This window comes from Loxodonta africana, chromosome 22 (genome assembly GCF_030014295.1).
Source record: "Loxodonta africana isolate mLoxAfr1 chromosome 22, mLoxAfr1.hap2, whole genome shotgun sequence".
Classification (NCBI taxonomy): Eukaryota; Metazoa; Chordata; class Mammalia; order Proboscidea; family Elephantidae; genus Loxodonta; species Loxodonta africana.
The window spans coordinates 29,937,188-29,962,730 of NC_087363.1; the positions used below are offsets into that span (position 1 = coordinate 29,937,188).

Here is a 25,543-nt window from a genome sequence, read left to right on the forward strand (position 1 = left end):
ACCCTCTTTGGGTTGCAAGGTGTTGCATAAGAGCTATTATCAAGGGGAGTGTGATGCACATGAAAAACTTAGAAGTGAAGGTAGGATTTTATCTGGGCAGTGGGATGAGAGTTGATACTAATCAGACTTGTGTAGTTATATACTATGTTTGACTCCCTTATTTTATCTGTGAGTAAAGTTTATGGGTAGTTCAAATCAATTCAATGAAGGAGGAAGTATATACATAGTTACTATGACTAAGGTGAATTATATTTATTATTGCCTGTATGAAGGAAGATGATTGAAAAGGGAGGAGTCTTTGCAATAATGGTTATAACCTGCTGCCGCTGAGTCAGTTCTGACTCATAGTTATCTCATAGGACAAAATAGAACTGCCCCATAGGGTTTCCAAGGAGTGCCTGGTGGTTTTGAACTGCTGACCTTTTGGTTAGCAGCCATAGCTCTTAACCACTGTGCCACCAGGGTTTCCAAATAATGGTAATAAATTTTTTCTTCCGTCTTTCTATCATCAGGGTAGCATCTTTTTTTTTTTTTTTTTTTGCCTCACTTGAATAATATTATAAAGGAAGGTTCAGGGAGAACAGTGTATCCACTCTAAGACAGAAGCCGGAAAAATATAAGATATGTAAAGGAAGGCAGAGCTGCAGCTTGTTATTGTTGTTAGGTGCTGTCAAGTTGGTTGCTGCTCACAGTGACCCTGTGTACAACAGAACGAAACGCTGCCCAGTCCTGCATCATCTTCACAGGCGTTTCAATGTTTGAGCCAGGGCTTTGAACTGGTTTGTTCAGATTTGAATCCCTACTGAGAATTTGCATTTCAACCCCAGATATAATGATCAGAATTTGCATTTTCACAAGATCCTCAAGTGATTCTTATGTATAATAAATTTTGAGAACCACTGCTCTACTAGTGGTTCTCAGAATTGGTCCCTAACCAGCAGCATTAGCGTCGTCTGGGAACTTGTCAGAAATGCAGATTATTAGCAGGGGTTCAAACCGGTTCAAAGCCCTGGTTTGAGCCCATCCGTGCAGCCACTGTGTCAGTCCACCTCATTGAAGGTCTTCCTCTTTTTTGCTGACCCTCTGCTTTAGCAAGCATGATGTCTTTCTGCGGGGACTGGTCGGTCCCTCCTGATAGCATGTCCAAAGTACATGATATGACACAAAGGGTTTCTGAGGCTGTAATCTTTACAGAAGCAAAGTGCCACATCTTTCTCCCTGCAGAGCAGCTGGTGGGCTCGAACTGCCAGCCTTCCGGTTAACAGCTAAACGCGCTTAGCTACTGCACCATCAGGGCTCCTTGGAGCTGCAGCTTAGAAGATATTCATTAAGAAGCCCTCAGGGTATTTCAGTTTTATACTGCAATGATGTTGAAAACGGTAACCCTGAGTCATAAAAAATAAAAAGGTTATATTACGTATTTTTAGCAACTGTATTTAAAATTGAAGCTTTGTTCTTAAAAGGAGTAAATGATGAGTTAGGTAGAAATTTTGGCTATTCACAGTGACCTTTATCTTTCCCGGAAGACCACCACCATCAATAATAAAGATTAGTGTAATGGGTTGGAAACTATTGAGAGTTGAGAATTGAATCCAAGTAGCTTGGTGGAGCAAATGAGTCAGTAGCAGTTGAAAGGAATTAAGATTATATTTACTGCAATGAAAAGTGCTTAGTAGGAGTTCCAACATACTGAGGAGGCAATAAGGAATATCAGTTTGGCCTGAGTAATTTAAAGCTGTCAAGTCGAAGTGATTAAGGGTAAAGAAAACCAGAAAATTAATAGATGCTATTTTAATTGATAAAAGTAATTTCCTTTTTTTTTTTTTTTCTTTTAACAGTGTGAATAAAAATGTTTAGAAAAGTTCATGGATAACATATACAGGTTTTGCATAGAAATTAGGAATTTTTAAGTACAGGCAGTCCCCAGGTTACAAATGTCCAACTTAAGAACAACTCACATTTAGAATGGACTGCCATAAAACCTATTATATTAAAAATCTGAGTTAAATACAATGGTTTGGAATAATCAATGCAGGCATTACTTTGTGATGCTCATGAAAATACTGCATGGTTTGGAAGTGTTAAGTGTTTTATATGTATTAAAAAAACAAAAAAAAAGTTGCCTTCAAGTCAATTCCGACTCATGGCGACCCTATCAGACATAATAGAACTGCCCCATAGGGTTTTCAAGGAGCGCCTAGTGGGTTCGAGCTGCTGACCTCTTGGTTAGCAGCAGTAACTCTTAAACCACTATGCCACCAGGGTTTCCTTTATATGGATAGAAAGGTAAAATAGATATACTATACGCTAAGACAAACATTTGACTGACGCTGAAGAAGAATCATAGGTGCCTGTTCTGACTTACCTACAAATTCAACTTAAAGACTGAGGAACTGATCTCTTTCTTAACCCAAGGACTGCGTGTACACCTAGGCATTTTATAGTGTTCTAGATGCTTTTAATTATAGAATCTCATGAAAATTCTCTTTCAGGAAGATTCTTCAACCAATCGCCATGTCATCCAACGCAGATGTTTCTCTTCCTTCATATGATGAAGATCAGGGATCCAAACTTATCCGAAAAGCTAAAGATGCACCATTTGTCCCCATTGGTAAGCTTACCTTTAACATTCTAATAATCTGTTGCAAGCCTGAATACAGCAGACATACAGTAAACTTCTTCATCAAGCACATCCTGAAAGCATTTATTTTCAAGTATGTTTTTTTTAGTTGTTGAAACATGCTGAGATTGGTATGATATAAATCTAACTAAAAAATTCTTCTGTGTGTATCCGCAGACGTCTCATTTTATTGATTCCTACTTCACTGAGTGTGTAGTAGAGTGCAAAGAACACTGGATTGGGAATCAGAAGCCCCAGTTTTAGTCCTGGGTTTGCTACCAACTACATGCAGCAGTGGGAAAGTCTATAATCACACTGAATCTTAATTTTTTTCATTCACTATCACAAAGGAAGGATTTTCTAGATTAATAAAAACAACAGCTTTGATTCTGCCAAATTCCTAAAGCTTGGAAATCTTTTTTTTATAGTTTTTAGGTATGTGTTCAATACAGTGCATTTTAATAGGTCTATACATCAGTTTAATCAATTAAGCCTATTCCCTTCCTTTAAACATGCCTCTTTGAAAATCGTTTAACGTAAACTTATTTGACCTATTTTGCACAGTCCTCTTTCTCTTCTGATTTTAAGACAAGAGTAAAACATGTCTAAGGAAAATATATTAGAAGTAAAAAAATGTACAAAGATACAAGATCAAGATACAAAAATCAATTGTATTTCTACACAGTAGAATGAATAATCTGAAAATGAAATTAAGAAAGTGATTCCATTTGTAATGGCATAAAAAAATACCTAGCAACAGATTTAGCAAATGAAGTACAATACTTGTACACTGAAAACTATAAAATATTGCTGAAAGAAATTGAAAAAGATCTAAATAAATAGTTCATGTTCACAGTTTAGAAGACTTAATATTGTTAGAATGGCAATACTGCACTTTCCAAATTGATTTACCGATTCGATGCAATTCCTATTAAAATCCTAGCTGACTTTTTTGCAGAAAATGACAAACTAAAATTTATATGGAAATGCAAAGGATCCAGGATAGTCAAAACAATCTTGGAAAAAAAAAAAAAGAACATTCCACTTTTTAGGTCCATTTGTTTAACCATTGTCCTTGCCCTATCTGTGACATTGGAGTTGTTCCCATAGTGTTGCTATAACATATACCTAACACACACATCGGGGTCTGTTTCTTAACTCCGTTTGCTGCTTCGTTCTATTATGTCTAGTTGTGTACCAGAAACTTAATGGTATGTTTATTTTCAAAAAGAGCTTGCCTGTTTGCTTTGGAATTGGCTTGACAAGTCTTGTTCCCCTGTCCCCAAAAAAGTGGGGGAGGGTTCATTTTATTGGAATTTACATTTGGATTGCATTTAATTAATTTATAAATTTCAGGAGGATTGACATTTTGGAATGTGGTATGCCAATACATTTTTATTTAAGTCTTTTGTGTCCTTAAGTATAAGTTCATATTTTAAATTTCTCTAGGTTTTGCACATTACTTTTTAGACATTCCTAGATATATTTGTTGATGCATTCATGAGAGTAATTCTTTCTCCTATTGGTTCTAGTTGGTTTTCATTTGATTCTCGATTTTCTCTGTACATAGTTATATAATTTCCAAACTAATAATGTTTCTTCCTAAGTTATGCTTATAGCTTTTTTTCATGTCATTAAATTGTTTGGTATCTCCAGGCAATAGTAATAGTGTTTGCATGCATCCTTCCCTTATTCTTGACTTTAATGGGAATGCTTCTAGCATTTCAACATTAAGTACAATTGATATTTGCTATTGGTTTCTGGAATATATTTTATTATTCTAATTTATTAATTTTTACAATATTTATTGAAATGATGATATAGTTTCATCCTTTGTGAATTTTAATACATTTCATTATGTGGAATGAATAATTCCCAAAGTAAAAACCTAATAATCATGGTCAGTAATATTTACAGTTGTTAAGTTATGATTTTATTTAGGAATTTTGCATCTGTTTTAAATTGCTCAATAATTATTTTCTCATATTATCCTAATTTTGTTTTGCTATTAGGGTTTGTTTGCATAGAAAATGTATTGGGAAGCTTACCATCTTTTTAATGTTCTGAAAAACATTAAATAACACACAAATTAAAAATGCCCTAAAAATTTATTAGAACTTGTTGATAAAACTATTTGAGTCTTTATCTTTTGGACTGCCCTAAATCTTCATTGTCCCTTCAGTTCTTTCCATGGTTATTGGTATAAACCCACTGCCATCAAGTCGATTCCTACTCATAGTGACTCTACAGGACACAGTAGATCTGCCCCATAGGTTTTCTAAGAGTGGCTAGTGGATTCAAACTGCCAACCTTTTGGTTAGCAGCCGAGCTCTTAACCACTGTGCCGCCAGGACTCTGGTTAATGGTACAGTGAGGCTTTTCTACCACTTCCTGAGTCAAATTAAGTGCTTTGTTTTTTCTTCAAAAATCATTAATTCCAAAATCCATATAAATAGAACAAAAGAAAAGAATCACATGATCGTCTCAATCCATGCAGAAAAGGCATTTGGTAAAGTTCAACATCCATTCCTGGTAAAAATGCTCATTAAAATAGGAATAGAAGGGATATTCCTCAACATAATAAAGGGAATCTATACCAAACCAAAAGCCAACATCATTTTCAGCAAAGAGTGGCTGAAAATATTCCCCCTGAGAATGAGGACAAGACAAGGATGCCCTTTATCAGCACTCCTATTTAATATCATACTGAAAGTCCTAGCTAGAGCAATAAGACAAGAAAAAGAAATAAAGGGCATCCAAATTGGAAAGGAAGACATAAAAAAAATCCCTATTTGCAGATGATATGATGCTATATATAGAGAACCCCAAAGATTCCACAAGAAAACTACTGGAACTAATAGAAAGATTTCAGTAAAGTAGCAGGATAGAAGATCAACATAGAAAAATCAGTTGGATTCCTATATACCAACAAAGAGGACTTCAGAAAGGAGATCAGGAAAACAAATACCATTTATAATAGCCCCTAAAAAGATAAAATACTTAGGAATGAATCTAACCAAGGACATAAAAGACCTATTCAAAGAAAACTACAAAACACTATTGCAAGAGACCTACATAAATGGAAAAACATACCATGCTTATGGATAGGAAGACTCAACATTGTGAAAATGTCAGTTCTATCCAGAGTGATCTACAGATACAATGCAAAGCGAATCCAAATACCAACAATATTCTTTTTTTTTTTCTTTTATTGTACTTTAGATGAAGGTTTACAGAACAAACTAGTTTCTCATTAAACAGTTAGTACACATATTGTTTTATGACATTGGTTAACAACCCCATGACATGTCAGCACTCTCCCTTCTCAACCTTGTGTTCCCTATTAGCAGCTTTTCTGTCCCTGCCTGCCTTCTAGTCCTTGCCTCAGGGCTGGTGTGTCCCTTTAGTCTTGTTTTGTTTTATGATCCTGTCCAATCTTTGGCTGAGGGGGAAGCCTCAGGAGTGACTTCATTACTGAGCTGAAAGGGTGTCCAGGGGCCATACTCTCAGGGTTCCTCCAGTCTCTGTCAGACCAGCAAGTCTGGTCTTTCCTTTTGAGTTAGAATTTTGTTCTACATTTTTCTCCAGCTCTGTCCAGGACCCTCTATTGTGATCCCTGTCGGAGCAGTTAGTGGTGGTAGCCAGGCACCATCTAGTTGTACTGGGCTCAGTCTGGTGGAGACCATGGTAGATGTGGTCCATTAGCCCTTTGGACTAATCTTTCCCTTGTATCTTTAGTTTTCTGGGCTCTTCCTTGCTCCCAAAGGGGTGAGGCCAGTGGAGTATACTAGATGGCCGCTCACAGGCTTTTAAGACCCCATATGCTACTTACCAAACTAGAATGTAGAATGTTTTCTTTATAAATTATATTATGCCAATTGAACCAGATGTTCCTTTGAGACCATGGTCCCCACAGCCCTCAGCCCAGCAATTCTGTCCCTCAGGGAGTTTGGGTGTGTCTATGGAGCTTCCATGACCTTGCCTTGTACAAGTTGTGCCCAGCAGCATTCTTTTTAATGAGATATAAAAACTAATCATTAACTTTATATGGAAAGGAAAGAGGCCCTGGATAAGCAAAACATTATTGAAGAAAGAGAACTAAGTAGGAGCCGTCACACTGCCTGACCTCAGAACCTACTATACAGCCACGGTAGTCAAAACAGCCTGATAACTGGCACAATGACATACACATAGACAGGTGGAACAGAATTGAGAAACCAGATGTAAAACCATCCACCTATGGTCAGCTGATCTTTGACAAAGGACCAAAGTTCATTAAATGGGGGAAAGACAGTCTTTTTAACAAATGGTGCTGGCAAACTTGGATGTCCATCTATAAAAAAAGAAAGAGGACCCATACTTCACAGCATACACAAAAACTAACTCAAAATTCAAAGACCTAAATATAAAACCTAAAATGATAAAGATCATGTAAGAAAAATTAGAGACAATGCTAGAGGCCTAGTACATGGCAAAAATACAATACTAACCATAATTAACAATGCACAAACACCAGAAGACAAACTAGACAACAGGGAGCGCCTAAAAATTAGACACTTATGCTCATCAAAAGACTATCAAAAGAGTTAAAAGAACCTGCAGACTGGGGAAGCATTTTTAGCTATGACATATCTGACAAGGGTCTAATCTCTAAAATCTGTCAAATACTTCAACACCTCAACAATAAAAAGACAAGTAATCCAGTTTAAAAATGAGCAAAGGATATGAACAGACACTTTAACCCTAACCAAAGAAGACATTCAGGTAGCTAACAGACACGAGGAAATGCTTACAATCATTAGCCATTAGAGAAATGCAAATAAAGCCTCCAGTGAGATCCCATCTCACCCTGACATTACTGGTACTAATGAAAAAAAAAACCCAGAAAATAACAAATGTTGAAGAGGTTGCAGAGAGATTGGAACTCATGCAGTCCTGGCGGGAATGTAGAATGGTACAACCACTATGAAAAACGATATGGCACCTCTTTTAAAAAGCTAGCAATAGAAATACCATACAATCCAGTAATCCCACTCCTGGGAATATATCCTAGAGAAATAAGAGCTGTCACACGAATAGACATGCACACTCATGTTCACTGCAGCATTATTCACACTACCAGAAAGATGGAAACAACCTAAATGCCAATCAGCAGATGAATGGATAAACAAACTATGATACATATACAAAATGGACTACTACGGAAGGATAAAGAACAATGATGAGTATGTGAAACATCTTACACATGGATGAATCTGTAGGGCATTAGGCCAAGTGAAATAAGTCAATCACAAAAGGACAAATATTTAATGAGGCCACTATTATAAGAACCCAAGAAAAAGTTTACAGACAGAAAAAAACAATCTTTGATGGTTATGAGATGGGAGAGGGGAGGGGAAATTGCTAAATAGATAAAAATAGATAGTAAACCAAAAAAAAAAAAAAAACCTGTTGCCGTGGAGTCGATTCCAGCTCATAGTGACCCTATAAGACAGAGTAGCACTTCCGCATAAGGTTTCCAAGGAGCAGCTGGTGGATTCAAACTACCAGCCTTTCAGTTAGCAGCTAAGCTCTTAACCACTGTGTCACCAGGGCTCCAAGTAGATAACAGACAGGAGGTGTTAACTTTGGTTAACTTTAGCCAAGCACAACTTGGCCAAGGCAAAGTCATTAAAGCTTCCTAGACACATTCAAACACCTCGAGGGACCAAATTACTGAGGCTGAGGGCCAGGGACCATGGTTGCGGGGAACAGCTACGTCATTTAGCATAACATAGTTCATAAAGAAAATGTTCCACATCCTACTTTAATGAGTAGCATCTGGGGTCTTAAAAGCTCATGAACAGCCATCAAAATATATTTATTACCCCCATCCCATAGGGAGCATAGCAGAATGAAGAAGATATTAGTCCAAAAGACTAATGGACCACATGAACTAAGTCTCCACCAGCCTGAGCCCAGAAGAACTAGATCGTGCCTGGCTACCACCACTGATGGCTCTGAGAGGGATTACAATGGAGGGTCCCAGACAGAGAAAGAGAAAAACGTAGGAGAAAATTCAAATTCACAACTTTACCGACACTGGAGGAACCCCCAAGACTATGGACCCCAGACACCCTTCTAACTCCAGGAGTCCACCTTTTATCCAAAGATTAGACAGACCTGTAAAATAAACAATACAAGGAACATGCTTCTTAGTTCAATCAAGTATAGAGACCAGATAGGCAACACCTTCCCCAAAGCAAAGAAGGCAGGAAGGGACAGGAAAACTGGATGAATGGCCATGGGGAACCCAAGGTTCAAAGGGAAAGGGGGAGAATGCAACCAATGTCACAAAACAATTTGTGTATAAACTTTCAAATGAGAAACTAATCTGCTCTGTAATCTTACCTAAAGCACAATAAAAATTTTTTTCAATTTTTTTAAAAAATCATTTCACCTAGATTTTCAAATTTAGTTGACATAAAGATATGCAGAGTAATCTATTTTTTTAATTTCTTTACTGTTTGTGGTTATAGCCTCTTTCCCATTTCTAATGTTGTGTACTTATTTTCCCTTTTCTTGATCAGATATCCTTGAGGTTTATCTGCTTGTTTACGAGTTTAAGAATCAGCACTGATTTTATTTCTGAGTACTAAGGCCGTTGTTTGATAGTTTCCTAAAATCTGTTTTTACTATAATCACTGAACCCAATTATTTATTTAAGATGTGTTTAACTGCTAAGTGGTTAGGGATGTGTATGTGTGACTTTTATATTTTGATTGCTACATTTTGGTTTTATGGTATCGTAGTCCAGGAATATAGAAAGTACCCGGGTTACGAATGTCCAACTGATGGACAACTCATATTTAAGAATGGACTGCTGAATAGGAAATGAGATGGGCGATATCACAACAGACCCTACTGAAATTAAAAGACTCCTATCAGATTACTGCAAAAAATTGTACTCTAACAAATTTGAAAACCAAGAGAAATGGATGAATTCCTAGAAACATAATACCTACCTAAAGTAACACAAACAGAGGTAGAACAACTAAATAGATCCATCAAAAAAAAAGAGATTGAAAAGGTAATCAAAAAGCTCCAAAAAAAAAAAAAAAAAGCCCTGGCCCTGACAGCTTCACTGCAGAGTTCTATCAGACTTTCAGAGAAGAGGTAACACCACTGCTACTAAAGGTATTTCAGAGCTTAGAAAAGGACAGAATACTCCCAAACTCATTCTATGAAGCCAGCATATCCCTGATACCAAAACCAGCTAAAGATACCACAAAAAAAAGAAAATTACAGACCTATATCCCTCATGAACTTAGATGTAAAAATCCTCAACAAAATTCTAGTCAATAGAATCCAACAACATATCAAAAAAATAATTCACCATGACCAAGTGGGATTCATACCAGGTATGCGGGGTTGGTTCAACATTAGGAAAACAATTAATGTAATCCACCATATGAATAAAACAAAAGACAAGAACCACATGATTTTATCAATTGATGCAAAGAAGGCATTTGACAAAGTGCAACACCCACTCATGATAAAAACTTTCAGCAAAATAGGAATAGAAGGAAAATTCCTCAACATAATAAAGGGAATTTATACAAAGCCAACAGCCAGCATCATCGTAAATGGAGAGATTCTGAAAGCATTCCCCTTGAAAACCGGATGCCCCTTATCACCACCCTTATTCAACATTGTGTTGGAGGTCCTAGCCAGAGCAATTAGGCTAGATAAAGTAATAAAGGGCATCCAGATTGGCGAAGAAGTATCTCTATTTGCAGATGACATGATCTTATACACAGAAAACCCTAAGGAATCCTCCAGAAAACTACTGAAACTAATAGAAGAGTTGAACAGAGTATCAGGATATAAGATAAACATACAAAAATCAGTTGGATTCCTCTACACCAACAAAAAGAACATCGAAGAGGAAATCACCAAATCAATACCATTTACAGTAGCCCCCAAGAAGATCAAATACTTAGAATAAATCTTACCAGAGACATGAAAGACCTATACAAAGAAAACTACAAGACACTACTGCAAGAAACCGAAAGAGACCTACGTTAGTGGAAAAACATACCTTGCTCATTGATAGGAAGACTTAACATAGTAAAAATGTCTATTCTACCAAAAGCCATCTATAGATAAAATGCAATTCTGGTCCAAATTCCAACAACATTTTTTAATGAGATGGAGAAACAAATCACCAACTTCATACGGAAGGGCAAGAGAGCCCAGATAAGTAAAGCATTACTGAGAAAGAAAAACAAAGTGGGAGGCCTCACTCTACCTGATTTTAGAACCTATTATGCCACCACAGTAGTCAAAACAGCCTGGTACTGGTACAACAACAGATACTACATAGACCAATGGAACAGAATTGAGAATCCAGACATAAATCCATCCACATTTGAGCAGCTGATATTTGACAAAAGCCCAAAGTCAGTTAACTGGGGAAAAGACAGTCTTTTTAACAAAGGGTGCTGGCATAACTGGATATACATCTGCAAAAAAAAAAAAAAGAAGACCCATACCTCACACCATGCATGAAAACAAACTCAAAACATATCAAAGACTTAAACATAAAATCTAAAATGATAAAGATCATGGAAGAAAAAGTAGGGACAATGTTAGAAGCTCTAACACATGGCATAAACAGTATACAAAACATTACTAAAAATGCAGAAGAGGGAGGCGGAGCCAAGATGGCGGACTAGGCAGACGCTACCTCGGATACCTCTTACAACAAAGACACAGAAAAACAAGTGAATCGATCACATACATAACAATCTACGAACCCTGAACAACAAACACAGATTTAGAGACGGAGAACGAACTAATACGGGGAAGCAGCGATTGTTTTCAGAGCCTGGAGCCAGCGTACCAGTCAGGTACGGCACAAGCACAGAGAGCTGTTCCACCCCCCTGAACTAACCCCAGGAGGGGGACCAGTTGGGTCACGCGGGCGGCGTGGGACGCAGCCGGTAGGAGAAGTCCCCGGGAGGCAGCGACTGGTATTGGAGCGGGGAGAACAGCGTCCCAGCCGGGACACTCGGTCACAGCACAAGCACGGGGAGCTGCTCCACCCACCTGAACTAACCCCGGGAGGCGGCCCCACTGGTTCGCGGAGGTGGCACGGCAACGCGGCTGGAGGGATGAGAAGTCCCCGGGAGGCAGCGACTGATTTTGGAGTCGAGAGTGCACCGTCCCAGCAGGGGAGCCTTGACGCAGGGCATCGGGCTGCAAGCGGAGGATCTGACCTTGACTCCAGCGGGCCAGGCCCCCCGGGGGCAATCTCCACACAGCCAGCACACATAGGCGACGCGCCCCGCAGGAATCTCAGATATAATAGTCATTCCAAGCAAGACAAGCAACTCTGGCTATATTCTGAGGTGCTACTCTCCTATCTCTCTGTTCCCTCCCCCACCCTCCCCAGGCGGCTTCATTAACATCCGAATAGCCTGAGCCTGAGGAAGAACTCTGATAGGGATCTGACTGCATTTTTTTTTTTAGCGGATTTTCTGGAAAAACTAGTTTCCCAGTGATGGCTCGGAGACAACAATCCATATCAAACCACTTAAAGAAGCAGACCATGACAGCTTCTCCAAGCCCCCAAACAAAAGAATCAAAATCTTTCCCAAATGAAGATACAATTCTGGAATTATCAGATACAGAACATAAAAGACTAATTTACAGAATGCTTCAAGACATCACAAATGAAATAAGGCAAACTGCAGAAAAAGCCAAGGAACACGCTGATAAAACTGTTGAAGAACTCAAAAAGATTATTCAAGAACATAGTGGAAAAATTAATAAGTTGCAAGAATCCATAGAGAAACAGCATGTAGAAATCCAAAAGATTAACAATAAAATTACAGAATTAGACAACGCAATAGGAAGTCAGAGGAGCAGACTCAAGCAATTAGAATGCAGACTGGGACATCTGGAGGACCAGGGAATCAACACCAACATAGCTGGAAAAAAATCAGATAAAAGAATTTAAAAAAATGAAGAAACCCTAAGAATCATGTGGGACTCTATCAAGAAGGATAACCTGCAGGTGATTAGAGTCCCAGAACAGGGAGGGGGGACAGAAAACACAGAGAAAATAGTTGAAGAACTCCTGACACAAAACTTCCCTGATATCATGAAAGACGAAAGGATATCTATCCAAGATGCTCATCGAACCCCATTTAAGATTGATCCAAACAGAAAAACACCAAGACATATTATCATCAAACTCGCCAAAACCAAAGATAAACAGAAAATTTTAAAAGCAGCCAGGGAGAAAAGAAATGTTTCCTTCAAGGGAGAATCAATAAGAATCAGTTCAGACTACTCAGCAGAAACCATGCAGGCAAGAAGGGAATGGGACGACATATACAGAACACTGAAGGAGAAAAACTGCCAGCCAAGGATCATATATCCAGCAAAACTCTCTCTGAAATATGAAGGCGAAATTAAGGTATTTACAGATAAACACAAGTTTAGAGAATTTGCAAAAACCAAACCAAAGCTATAAGAAATACTAAAGGATATTGTTTGGTCAGAGAACCAATAATATCAGATATCAGCACAACACAAGGTCACAAAACAGAACATCCTGATATCAACTCAAATCCGGAAATCACAAACACAAACAAATTAAGATTAATTAAAAAAAAAATACACATAACAGGGAATCATGGAAGTCAATAGGTAAAAGATCACAATAATCAAAAAGAGGGACTAAATACAGGAGGCATTAAACTGCCATATGGAGAGTGATACAAGGCGATATAGAACAATACAAGTTAGGTTTTTACGTAGAAAAATAGGGGTAAATAATAAGGTAACCACAAAAAGGTATAACAACTCTATAACTCAAGATAAAAGCCAAGAAAAACGTAACGACTCAACTAACATAAAGTCAAGCACTATGAAAATGAGGATCTCACAATTTACTAAGAAAAACGCCTCAGCACAAAAAAGTATGTGGAAAAATGAAATTGTCAACAACACACATAAAAAGGCATCAAAATGACAGCACTAAAAACTTATTTATCTATAATTACGCTGAATGTAAATGGACTAAATGCACCAATAAAGAGACAGAGAGTCACAGACTGGATAAAGAAAGACGATCCATCTATATGCTGCCTACAAGAGACACACCTTAGACTTAGAGACACAAACAAACTAAAACTCAAAGGATGGAAAAAAATATATCAAGGAAACAATAAGCAGAAAAGAAGAGGAGTAGCAATATTAACTTCTGACAAAATAGACTTTAGACTTAAATCCACCACAAAGGATAAAGAAGGACACTATATAATGATAAAAGAGACAATTGATCAGGAAGACATAACCATATTAAATATTTACGCACCCAATGACAGGGCTGCAAGATACATAAATCAAATTTTAACAGAATTGAAAAGTGAGATAGATACCTCCACAATTATAGTAGGAGACTTCAACACACCACTTTCAGAGAAGGACAGGACATCCAGTAAGAAGCTCAATAGAGACACGGAAGATCTAATTACAACAATCAACCAACTTGACCTCATTGACTTATACAGAACTCTCCACCCAACTACTGCAAAATATACTTTTTTTTCTAGTGCACATGGAACATTCTCTAGAATAGACCACATATTAGGTCATAAAACAAACCTTTGCAGAGTCCAAAACATCGAAATATTACAAAGCATCTTCTCAGACCACAAGGCAATAAAACTAGAGATCAATAACAGAAAAACGAGGGAAAAGAAATCAAATACTTGGAAAATGAACAATACCCTCCTGAAAAAAGACTGGGTTAAAGAAGACATCAAGGAGGGAATAAGGAAATTCTTAGAAAGCAACGAGAATGAAAATACTTCCTATCAAAACCTCTGAGACACAGCAAAAGCAGTGCTCAGAGGCCAATTTATATCGATAAATGCACACATACAAAAAGAAGAAAGAGCCAAAATCAGAGAACTGTCCCTACAACTTGAACAAATAGAAAGTGAGCAACAAAAGAATCCATCAGGCACCAGAAGAAAACAAATAATAAAAATTAGAGCTGAACTAAATGAATTAGAGAACAGAAAAACAATTGAAAGAATTAACAAAGCCAAAAGCTGGTTCTTTGAAAAAATTAACAAAATTGATAAACCATTGGCTAGACTGACTAAAGAAATACAGGAAAGGAAACAAATAACCCGAATAAGAAACGAGAAGAACCACATCACAACAGAACCAAATGAAATTAAAGATTATTTAGAAATAATATTATGATTTATTTCAGATTATTATGAAAAATTGTACTCTAACAAATTTGAAAACCTAGAAGAAATGGATGGATTCCTGGAAAAACACTACCTACCTAAACTAACACATTCAGAAGTAGAACAACTAAATAGACCCATAACAAAAAAAGAGATTGAAATGGTAATCAAAAAACTCCCAACGAAAAAAAGCCCTGGCCCAGACGGCTTCACTGCAGAGTTCTACCAAACTTTCAGAGAAGAGTTAACACCACTACTTCTGAAGGTATTCCAAAGCATAGAAAATGACGGAATACTACCCAGCTCATTCTATGAAGCTACCATCTCCCTGATACCAAAACCAGGTAAAGACATTACAAAAAAAGAAAATTATAGACCTATATCCCTCATGAACATAGATGCAAAAATCCTCAACAAAATTCTAGCCAATAGAATCCAACAACACATGAAAAAAATAATTCACCATGATCAAGTGGGATTTATACCAGGTATGCAAGGCTGGTTTAATATCAGAAAAACCATTAATGTAATCCATCACATAAATAAAACAAAAGACAAAAACCACATGATCTTATCAATTGATGCAGAAAGGCATTTGACAAAGTCCAACACCCATTTATGATAAAAACTCTTACCAAAATAGGAATTGAAGGAAAATTCCTCAACATAATAAAGGGCATCTATGCAAAGCCAACAGCCAATATCACTCTAAATGGAGAGAACCTGAAAGCATTTCCCTTGAGAACGGGAACCAGACAAGGATGCCCTTTATCACCGCTCTTATTCAACATCGTGCTAGAAGTCCTAGCCAGGGCAATTAGGCTAGACAAAGAAATAAAAGGTATCCGGATTGGCAAGGAAGAAGTAAAGTTATCACTATTTGCAGATGACATGATTATATACACAGAAAACCCTAAGGAATCCTCCAGAAAACTACTGAAACTAATAGAAGAGTTTGGAAGAGTCTCAGGTTATAAAATAAACATACAAAAATCACTTGGATTCCTCTACATCAACAAAAAGAACACCGAAGAGGAAATAACCAAATCAATACCATTCACAGTAGCCCCCACGAAGATAAAATACTCAGGAATAAATCTTACCAAGGATGTAAAAGACCTATACAAAGAAAACTACAAAGCTCTACTACAAGAAATTCAAAAGGATATACTTAAGTGGAAAAACATACCTTGCTCATGGATAGGAAGACTTAACATAGTAAAAATGTCTATTCTACCAAAAGCCATTTATACATTTAACGTACTTCCGATCCAAATTCCAATGTCATATTTTAAGGGGATAGAGAAACAAATCACCAATTTCATATGGAAGGGAAAGAAGCCCCAGATAAGCAAAGCAATACTGAAAAAGAAGAAGAAAGTGGGAGGCCTCACTTTACCTGATTTCAGAACCTATTATATAGCCACAGTAGTCAAAACAGCCTGGTACTGGTACAACAACAGGCACATAGACCAATGGAACAGAATTGAGAACCCAGACATAGATCGATCCACGTATGAACAGCTGATATTTGACAAAGGACCAATGTCAATTAATTGGGGAAAAGAAAGCCTTTTTAACAAATGGTGCTGGCATAACTGGATATTCATTTGCAAAAAAATGAAACAGGACCCATACCTTACACCATGCACAAAAACTAACTCCAAGTGGATCAAAGACCTAAACATAAAGACTAAAACGATAAAGATCATGGAAGAAAAAATAGGGACAACCCTAGGAGCCCTAATACAGGGCATAAACAGAATACAAAACATTACCAAAAATGATGAAGAGAAGCCCGATAACTGGGAGCTCCTAAAAATCAAACACCTATGCTCATCTAAAGACTTCACCAAAAGAGTAAAAAGACCACCTACAGACTGGGAAAGAATTTTCAGCTATGACGTCTCCGACCAGCGCCTGATCTCTAAAATCTACATGATTCTGTCAAAACTCAACCACAAAAAGACAAACAACCCAATCAAAAAGTGGGCAAAGGATATGAACACACATTTCACTAAAGAAGACATTCAGGCAGCCAACAGATACATGAGAAAATGCTCACAATCATTCGCCATTAGAGAAATGCAAATTAAAACTACGATGAGATTCCATCTCACACCAGCAAGGCTGGCATTAATCCAAAAAACACAAAATGATAAATGCTGGAGAGGCTGCGGAGAGATTGGAACTCTTATATACTGCTGGTGGGAATGTAAAATGGTACAACCACTTTGGAAATCTATCTGGCGTTATCTTAAACAGTTAGAAATAGAACTACCATACAACCCAGAAATCCCACTCCTGGGAATATACCCTAGAGATACAAGAGCCTTCATACAAACAGATAATGCACACCCATGTTTATTGCAGCTCTGTTTACAATAGCAAAAAGTTGGAAGCAACCAAGGTGTCCATCAACGGATGAATGGGTAAATAAATTGTGGTATATTCACACAATGGAATACTATGCATCGATAAAGAACAGTGACGAATCTGTGAAACATTTCATAACATGGAGGAACCTGGAAGGCATTATGCTGAGCGAAATTAGTCAGAGACAAAAGGACAAATATTGTATAAGACCACTATTATAAGATCTTGAGTAATAGTAAACCTGAGAAGAACACATACTTTTGTGGTTACGAGGGGGGAGGGAGGGAGGGTGGGAGAGGGTTTTTTATTGATTAATCAGTAGATAAGAAATGCTTTAGGTGAAGGGAAAGACAACACTCAATACATGGAAGGTCAGCTCAATTGGACTGGACCAAAAGCAAAAAAGTTTCCGGGATAAAATGAAGGCTTCAAAGGTCAGCGGAGCAAGGGCGGGGGTCTGGGGAACATGGTTTGAGGGGACTTCTAAGTCAATTGGCAAAATAATTCTATTATGAAATCATTCTGCATCCCACTTTGAAATGTGGCGTCTGGGGTCTTAAATGCTAACAAGCGGCCATCTAAGATGCACCAATTGGTCTCAACCCACCTGGAGCAAAGGAAAATGAAGAACACCAAGGCCACACGACAACTAAGAGCCCAAGAGACAGAAAGGGCCACATGAACCGGAGACCTACATCATCCTGAGACCAGAAGAACTAGTTGGTGCCCGGCCACAATCGGTGACTGCCCTGACAGGGAGCACAACAGAGGACCCCTGAGGGAGCAGGAGATCAGTGAGATGCAGACCCCAAATTCTCATAAAAAGACCAAACTTAATGGTCTGACTGAGACTAGAGGAATCCCGGCGGCCTTGGTCCCCAGACCTTCTGTTGGCACAGGACAGGAACCATCCCCAAAGACAACTCATCAGGCATGAAAGGGACTGGTCAGCGGGTGGGAGAGAGACGCTGATGAAGAGTGAGCTAATTATATCAGGTGGACACTTGAGATTGTGTTGGCAACTCTTGTCTGGAGTGGGGATGGGAGGATAGAGAGAGAGAGAAGCTGGCAAAATTGTCACGAAAGGAGAGACTGAAAGGGCTGACTCAATAGGGGGAGAGCAAGTGGGAGTAGGGAGTGAGATGTATGTAAACTTATATGTGACAGACTGATTGGATTTGTAAACGTTCACTTGAAGCTTAAGAAAAGTTAATAAAAAAAATGCAGAAGAGAAATCAGATAACTGGGAGCTCCTAAAAATCAAACACCTGTGCTAATCCAAAGATTTCACCAAAAGTGTAAAAAAGACTACCTACAGACTGGGGAAAAGTTTTTAGCTATGACATTTCCGATCAGCACCTGATCTCTAAAATCTCCATGATTCTACTAAAACTCAACTACAAAAAGACAAATCACCCAATTAAAAAATGGGCAAAAGATATTAACAGGCACTTCACTAAAGAAGACATTAAGGCTGGTAACAGATACATGAGGAAATGCTCATGATCATTAGCCATTAGAGAAATGCAAATCAAAACTGCAATGAGATTCCATCTCACTCCAGCAAGGCTGGCATTAATCCAAAAAACACATAATAGTAAACATTGGAGAGGTTGTGGGGAATCTGGAACACTTATACATTGCTGGTGGGAATATAAAATGGTACAAACACTTCGGAAATTGATTTGGCGCTTCCTTAAAAAACTAGAAATAGGACTACCATACGATCTAGCAGTCCCACTCCTTGGAATATATCCTAGAGAGATAAGAGCCTTTACACGAAAAGATATGTGCACACCCGTGTTCATTGCAGCACTGTTTACAATAGCAAGAAGTTGGATACAACCAAAGTGCCCATCAATGGATGAATGGATAAATAAATTATGGTATATTCACACAATGGAATACTACACATTGCTAAAGAACAATGATGAATCCATGAAACGTTTCATAACATGGAGAAATCTGGAAGATGTTCTGCTGAGTGAAATTAGTCAGTTGCAAAAGGACAAATACTGTATAAGACCTATTATAAGAACTGGAGAAATAGTTTAAACAGAGAAGAAAATACTCTTTGATGGTTACAAGAAGGAGGAGGTAGGGAGGGAGAGGGGTATTCACTAATTAGATAGTACCCCAAAAACCAAACCCGGTGCCATTGAGTCAATTCCCACTCATAGCGACCCTATAGGACAGAGTAGAACTGCTCCATAGAGTTTCCAAGGAGCGCCTGGTGGATTTGAACTGCTGACCCTTTGGTTAGCAGCCGTAGTACTTAACCACTATGCCACCAGGGTTTCCAATTAGATAGTAGATAAGTTTTACTTTAGGTGAAGGGAAAGACAATACATAATACAGGAGAGGTCAACACAGCTGGACTAAACCAAAAGCAAAGACATTTCCTGAATAAAGATGCTTCAAAGGCTAGCGTTGCAGGGGGCGGGAATTTGAGGACCATGGTTTCAGGGGACATGTAAGTCAATTGGCATAATAAAATCTATTAAGAAATCATTCTGCATCCCACTTTGGAGAGTGGCATCTGGGGTCTTAAACAGTAGCAAGCGGCCATCTAAGATGCTTCGGTTGGTCTCAACCTTCCTGGAGCAAGGAATAATGAAGAACACCAAAGACACAAGGTAATTATGAGCCTAAGAGACAGTAAGGACCACATAAACCAGATACTACATCAGCCTAAGACCAGAAGAACTAGATGGTGCCCAGCCACAACTGATGACTGCCCTGACAGCGAACACAACAGAGAACCCCTGAGGGAGCAAGAGACCAGTGGGATGCAGACCCCAAAATCTCGTAAAAAGACCAGACTTAATGGTCAGACTGGGACTAGAAGGACCCCTGAGGCCATGGTCCCTAGACCTTCTGTTACCCCAAGACAAGAATCATTCCCAAAGCCAACTCTTCAGACAGAAATTGGACTGGAATATGGCATGGAAAATGAAGAACAAGCTTCTTGGATCAAGTAGACACATTAGACTATGTTAGCATCTCCTGTCTGTAGGGAGATGAGAGGGCAGAGAGGGCCAGAGGCCACCCTAATGGACACGAGGAGAGAGAGTGGAGGGAAGAACTAACTGTGCTATCTCATTAGAGGGAGAGCAATTAGGAATGTATATAGCAAGGTGTACGTAAATTTTTGTATGAGAGACTGAGCTGATTTGTGAACTTTCACTTAAAGCATAATAAAAATTAATTAAAAAAAAAAGAATGGGCTGCCATAAAACCTATTGTATCAAAAAATTGCGTTAAATACAATGGTTTCGTAATAATGAACACGTACTATTTTGTAGCACTCATGAAAACATTGCTTGGTTTGGAAGTGTTTTATATTCATAGAAAGGTGAAATAATATACTAAGGCAAACATTTGATTAACTGGCACTAAATAAGAACCGTTTATGTACCTGTTCCAAGTTACACCTACAAACTCGATTTAAAGACAGATTTAGGAACAGATCTTCTTCATAACCCAGGGACTGCCTGTATAGCCTCTTTGGAATTTGAAATTTTCTTTGTGGCCTAATACATAATCAGTTTTGTAAAAACCTCATAGGCATTTGAAAGAATATGTGATCTCTGTTTTAAATTCAAATATCTTATTAAATTAATGGTTATTTAATGATGTTCAATTCAATAGCTTTACTTTAGGGTTTCTTTATAATTTTCTGAGATATATTTTTCCATTTTTAGTATCTTCTAATAGAGTTTGCCTTATGTTCTTAACAATTTTTGCTTCGTTTATTTTTATACTATATTAATTGGATTATTTAAAAGTTTATGACTTGTTTTTTATGGATTAACATTTTTATTATTATAAAATGTCTGTCTGTATGACATGGTTGAAGAATTTTACCTAGAAATCTATTTTGATAGCAATTAGTTTTGCCACTTCTGCTTTTTCTTTTTGTTTGTATTACCTATCCTTATCTTTGCCCATCCTTTTATTTTCAACTTTTCAGTGTTATTTTAATCTTCCATGCAAAGCATATATCCAGGTTTTACTTTTTAACCCAGTAGAGGAAGATAACCCATTCATATTTATTTTAACCGTTCTGTTAGATTTATTTCTGCCATCCTACTTTGTTTTCTTTTGTGTTGTTACCCATTCTTTTATTTTCGTTTTAATGATTTGAAAATTCTGCAACTATTTCTATACTACTTTACATTTTTATTCAGCATATGTCTTTTCAAGTATTAAACCGAATATAAATGCATATAAATTAAGACAAGACCTTTAACATACTTGTATTATCCAGATGTTTTATGGTAATAATCATAACCTTATTTCCAGATTAATTTTTCTATAATACTACCTTGTCAGTTTTCAAGAAACCAGATTTTACTGGCCTTCTTGCTCATTATATCTCACATATTATGTTTATTTCTTGAACTGTCCATTTTTCATTTGACTAGATTACTTCCTCTGTTATTGTTAGGTGCCATCGAGTCGATTCTGACTCATAGCAACCCCATGTCAGAGTAGAACTGCCCCATACAGTTTTCTAGGCTATAATCTTTACAGGGGCTGCTCACCAGGTCTTTCTCCTGAGGAGCTGCTTGGTAGGTTTGAACTGCCAGCTTTTAGGTTAGCAGCCAAGTGCTTAACCATTGGGCCACCAGAGAGCCTTTACTTACTCTAGTTCTTCTTCTTTTTTTTTTTTTTTTAACATAAGTACGTGGATGGTAGACTTTGGAAACATGCAAGGTCATATCCTGAGTGTTTTTTGCCCACTAAATGAATGAGAGCTTGACTAGGTGTACAATTCTAGGGTCATAATCCTTTTACCTCAGAACTCTTACCATTGATCTAGTACTGTCTCCTGTGAGTGTTTTACTTACAGTCTTCCTAGTACCGTATCTCAAAGTTTGAAGTGTACAGGTGCGACCAATCTCTGTTTCTCAGATAGTAATGTAGGGGATTTTCTCTGCTATATTAACTGATTCCCTTCAGGGAGAGGAGGAGGTCTGGAATTCTTTTAAAGGAATTTATCAACTGGCTCCACAAGTCCACATTTTTAAAGATTATCCTGATTTTTCTGAATCTGTTACTATTTGCCAGCAATTATAGATTGTTGGTTCTGAGGGGAAACAATTATAAACTCCATTTTTATGATCGCTAATTAATGACGTGATAAAATAGAGGAGAATACAGTAATTGGTGGTGACGTCATCATGATCCTCTCCCCACCCTCACGCATCTAACACCCATGTGACTATTTCTTTTACAGGAGTGGCGGGTTTTGCAGCCATCGTTGCGTATGGATTATACAAATTGAAGAGCAGGGGAAGTACTAAAATGTCTGTCCACCTGATCCACATGCGAGTGGCAGCCCAAGGCTTTGTTGTGGGAGCAATGACTGTTGGTAGGTTCCTAGAGGAGATTTTAAATTTTTGGTTACCTGTTCATGCATTTCTATATAAACAAAACAAAGTCAATATTTTTATCTGACCCTGTAGCAGTTTGCAGATACCACTTAAATGCATTTTAATATAAAACTTGAACTAATAAAAATCATTCAATTAGTGATGTAGTTTTATTGCCTATGGTACAGTGTGTACTAGGATTTTAGAGGAAGAAAGAAAAAACAATCCTGCTTAGCTCTGAGTTTACGATGTCACTGAAGAGTCTATTTGCAAATAGGGCTGGTAGTGGAATCCAGTATCTGGGATAAATATGTGATTGCTATGTTCTTGAGTTTCTGAAAGTAGAAGAGATGTTTAAAGTGTAGGTATTGCATGCAGTTATTGGCTTTGTCATTCGTTGACTTCGTCTGGTACTGTGAAGCAAGAGTAACTCCTTTTAACATTGCCAGATAAATATTGATTGTGTTTTAAACCAAATGTTTTTAACAGTGTGAGCTAGTTATATTAGCCCTAAGCTACTTGGGAAACTATAAAGTTTTAGAAACTTAAATTGTTTGAGAAGGCAAGAGTGAGTGACCTTGGTCTTACTCCCCTTATAAATACTCCGTCCTAGCGCGGGTGCTACTTTTAGCTATTTTATGAACTGTTTCTATTTTCTTAATATTGAAAACATTATTTGAGTATTTAACTATCATTCTTTTTCTTTAGGTATGGGCTATTCCTTGTATAAGGAATACTGGGCAAAACCTAAGCCTTAGAAGAAGAGATGCTATCTTCATCTTGTTAGCTTTGCTTGATTAGACGCCTCATTTCGAAGTTACGTGTTTATGTTGAAAATAAATCATTTAAGTGCGTTCAGACAAGGATGCAGTATTTTGAATATAGGCTTTCTTTATTGCAGGCTTGACTAGCCTAGTGACCAAATTGCTAGTGCCTAGGTCACTAACTAGGTCATCAGGGGAGTCAAGTTAGCAAAAAGAAACCTGCCACCCAAATTCACTTGACAGTGATAAAATGCCCACATTCTTAAACTTTTAGGATGAAATTCTAAAAAAGACAGCCGGCCAGTACCGAAGTACTTCCAGTTGCTTTGGATGTCATGTGAGAGTGCTATGTACGCCTTTTTCTGCCTGCCTTGTAGACTCGTTGAGTACCTCAGTTTCTAGGGCTGGTTGACTCTTGACGAACCCTTTCAGCAAAGTAGATGAAGTAGAACATATTGTCCCCTACAACTGAAAATGTTTGCGTGTTTAAATTAAATCTAAAGAGCTAGTAACAGCTGCTTAGTAGTAGTATTTATCTTAGAATCATACACATGAGAATAACTTAATTATGGATTCCAGTTTAACTCTTTTGTAATCACAGAATTATATTTTTGCCGCTGTCATGTTAGAATAATTTTTAAATGTCATCTTGAAATAGAAATGTGTATTTTAATTGCTAATCCAAAAGTAAATGAAGAGCACTTTTTAAATGTATGCAGTCTTTTTGTTTTCTCTGTAAGAATCATAAATGTTAAACACAACCTATATTGGAGGTGATTAATGATTTCATGAGCTAGCTGGTTTGGTCAAACATCATAACTTAGAGATACTACAGAATGCACTTGTGAAATTCACCTGTCTAAACCCAAGCTTACATTCCATGGTACTAACGCGGTATATATATTGTCATTAAAGTAAATGAACATATCAAATGTCTTCTGTTTTAGTTTAACCAAAAGGAAAAATAAATCATTCCCCAAACTAGCACAAATATTAAGTTCCAAGAAAAGTGATGTAATGTTTTGTACCTTTGCGAGGAACCAGCTAAAGAGTATCTGCCAAATAGCAATAATGGCTAACATTTATTGAGTACCTTCTGCCACAGGCTGCTCTAAGCACTTTTCATGTCTAACGTCACTGAAGCTTCCTAACCACCCTAAGAGGTAGAAACTGTGGTTGGTCCAGTATTCCCAGTGCTTAATACAGTAATAATGGGAAGAGCAACCATTTACTGAGTTTACTAATGGAGCTCTGGTGGCACAGCGGTTAAGAGCTTTGCTGCTAACCAGAAGGTTGGCAGTTTGAATCCACCAGCTGCTCCTTGGAAACCCTATGGGGCAGTTCTGCTCTGTCCTACTGGGTTGTCCCACAGGTTGAGTCAGAATTGACTCAATGGGACAGAACAATGTGTCGAGTGTGATGCTAAGCCCTTTACATTCACCATTGCATTTAATCTTCCCAATTACCTTAGCCTGCTAATATTGTCCTCACTTTACAGATGAAGAAACCGTGGCTACTAAGGTAGTGATGGCAGTCATGAATCCAACTGATTCCAATAAATAAATAGCTTTACATCCACGTGAGCCACATCTAAGAATTTCCAAAATCTGACATAGCCTACACATCAAACCTAATTTACCACTGAAAAAAAAAAAGTTGGATGTTTTTGGACCATTGGTGTGTCATTGCTTCCATGTCTTTCCCACTATTCTGCTTGAAGGCATGATGGTCTTTTTCATCCCAAGTACCTGGCATTAGTGCCTGACTCAGAGATATTCAGTAAATGTTTGCTGAATTAATTAAAATAAGGAGGTTTTGTTTTTTACATTCTGCATCCTGCTGTCCCTAGAAAAAAACAAAGGTACCTATTTCTACTTAATAAGCAACAGTGACATCTGGTGGCGAGAGTTGGAATTTGACTCCACGCTTAGGAACCTAACTACGCGGAACTTCTGCACCATAAAGTCAAGAGGCTTGGTTATCAAGGCTGTGCCTCTTGCCTCATGGATGAGGCACTGTCACTTAAAGACTTGAAATTCAGGCTCTTTCACCGTGTAAATCCACAGCCCATCACATATTTACTAGACCAAAACCAAGCAGAATAGATTTTAAAATCTTTGTGTATCAAATGGTGGAACTACCAAGTCA

General features: G+C 37.8%; 1 protein-coding gene across 4 annotated transcripts in view; it reads left to right on the top strand.

Moving 5' to 3' along the window:
- The window catches only part of HIGD1A (HIG1 hypoxia inducible domain family member 1A), a 36,909-nt gene extending 12,582 nt beyond the window's left edge, over positions 1-24,327 (top strand). For 3 of the 4 annotated variants that reach the window (XM_064274722.1, XM_010589903.3, XM_023547828.2), the window contains exons 2-4: positions 2,493-2,611; positions 22,496-22,630; positions 23,340-24,327. In XM_064274722.1, the coding sequence (XP_064130792.1) occupies positions 2,493-2,611; positions 22,496-22,630; positions 23,340-23,389 (304 nt within the window). In that variant the 3' untranslated portion in view covers positions 23,390-24,327. The remainder of the gene's footprint in view (positions 1-2,492; positions 2,612-22,495; positions 22,631-23,339) is intronic. The other variant, XM_064274723.1, reaches the window with a different exon arrangement.
- The last annotated feature ends 1,216 nt before the right edge of the window (positions 24,328-25,543 follow it).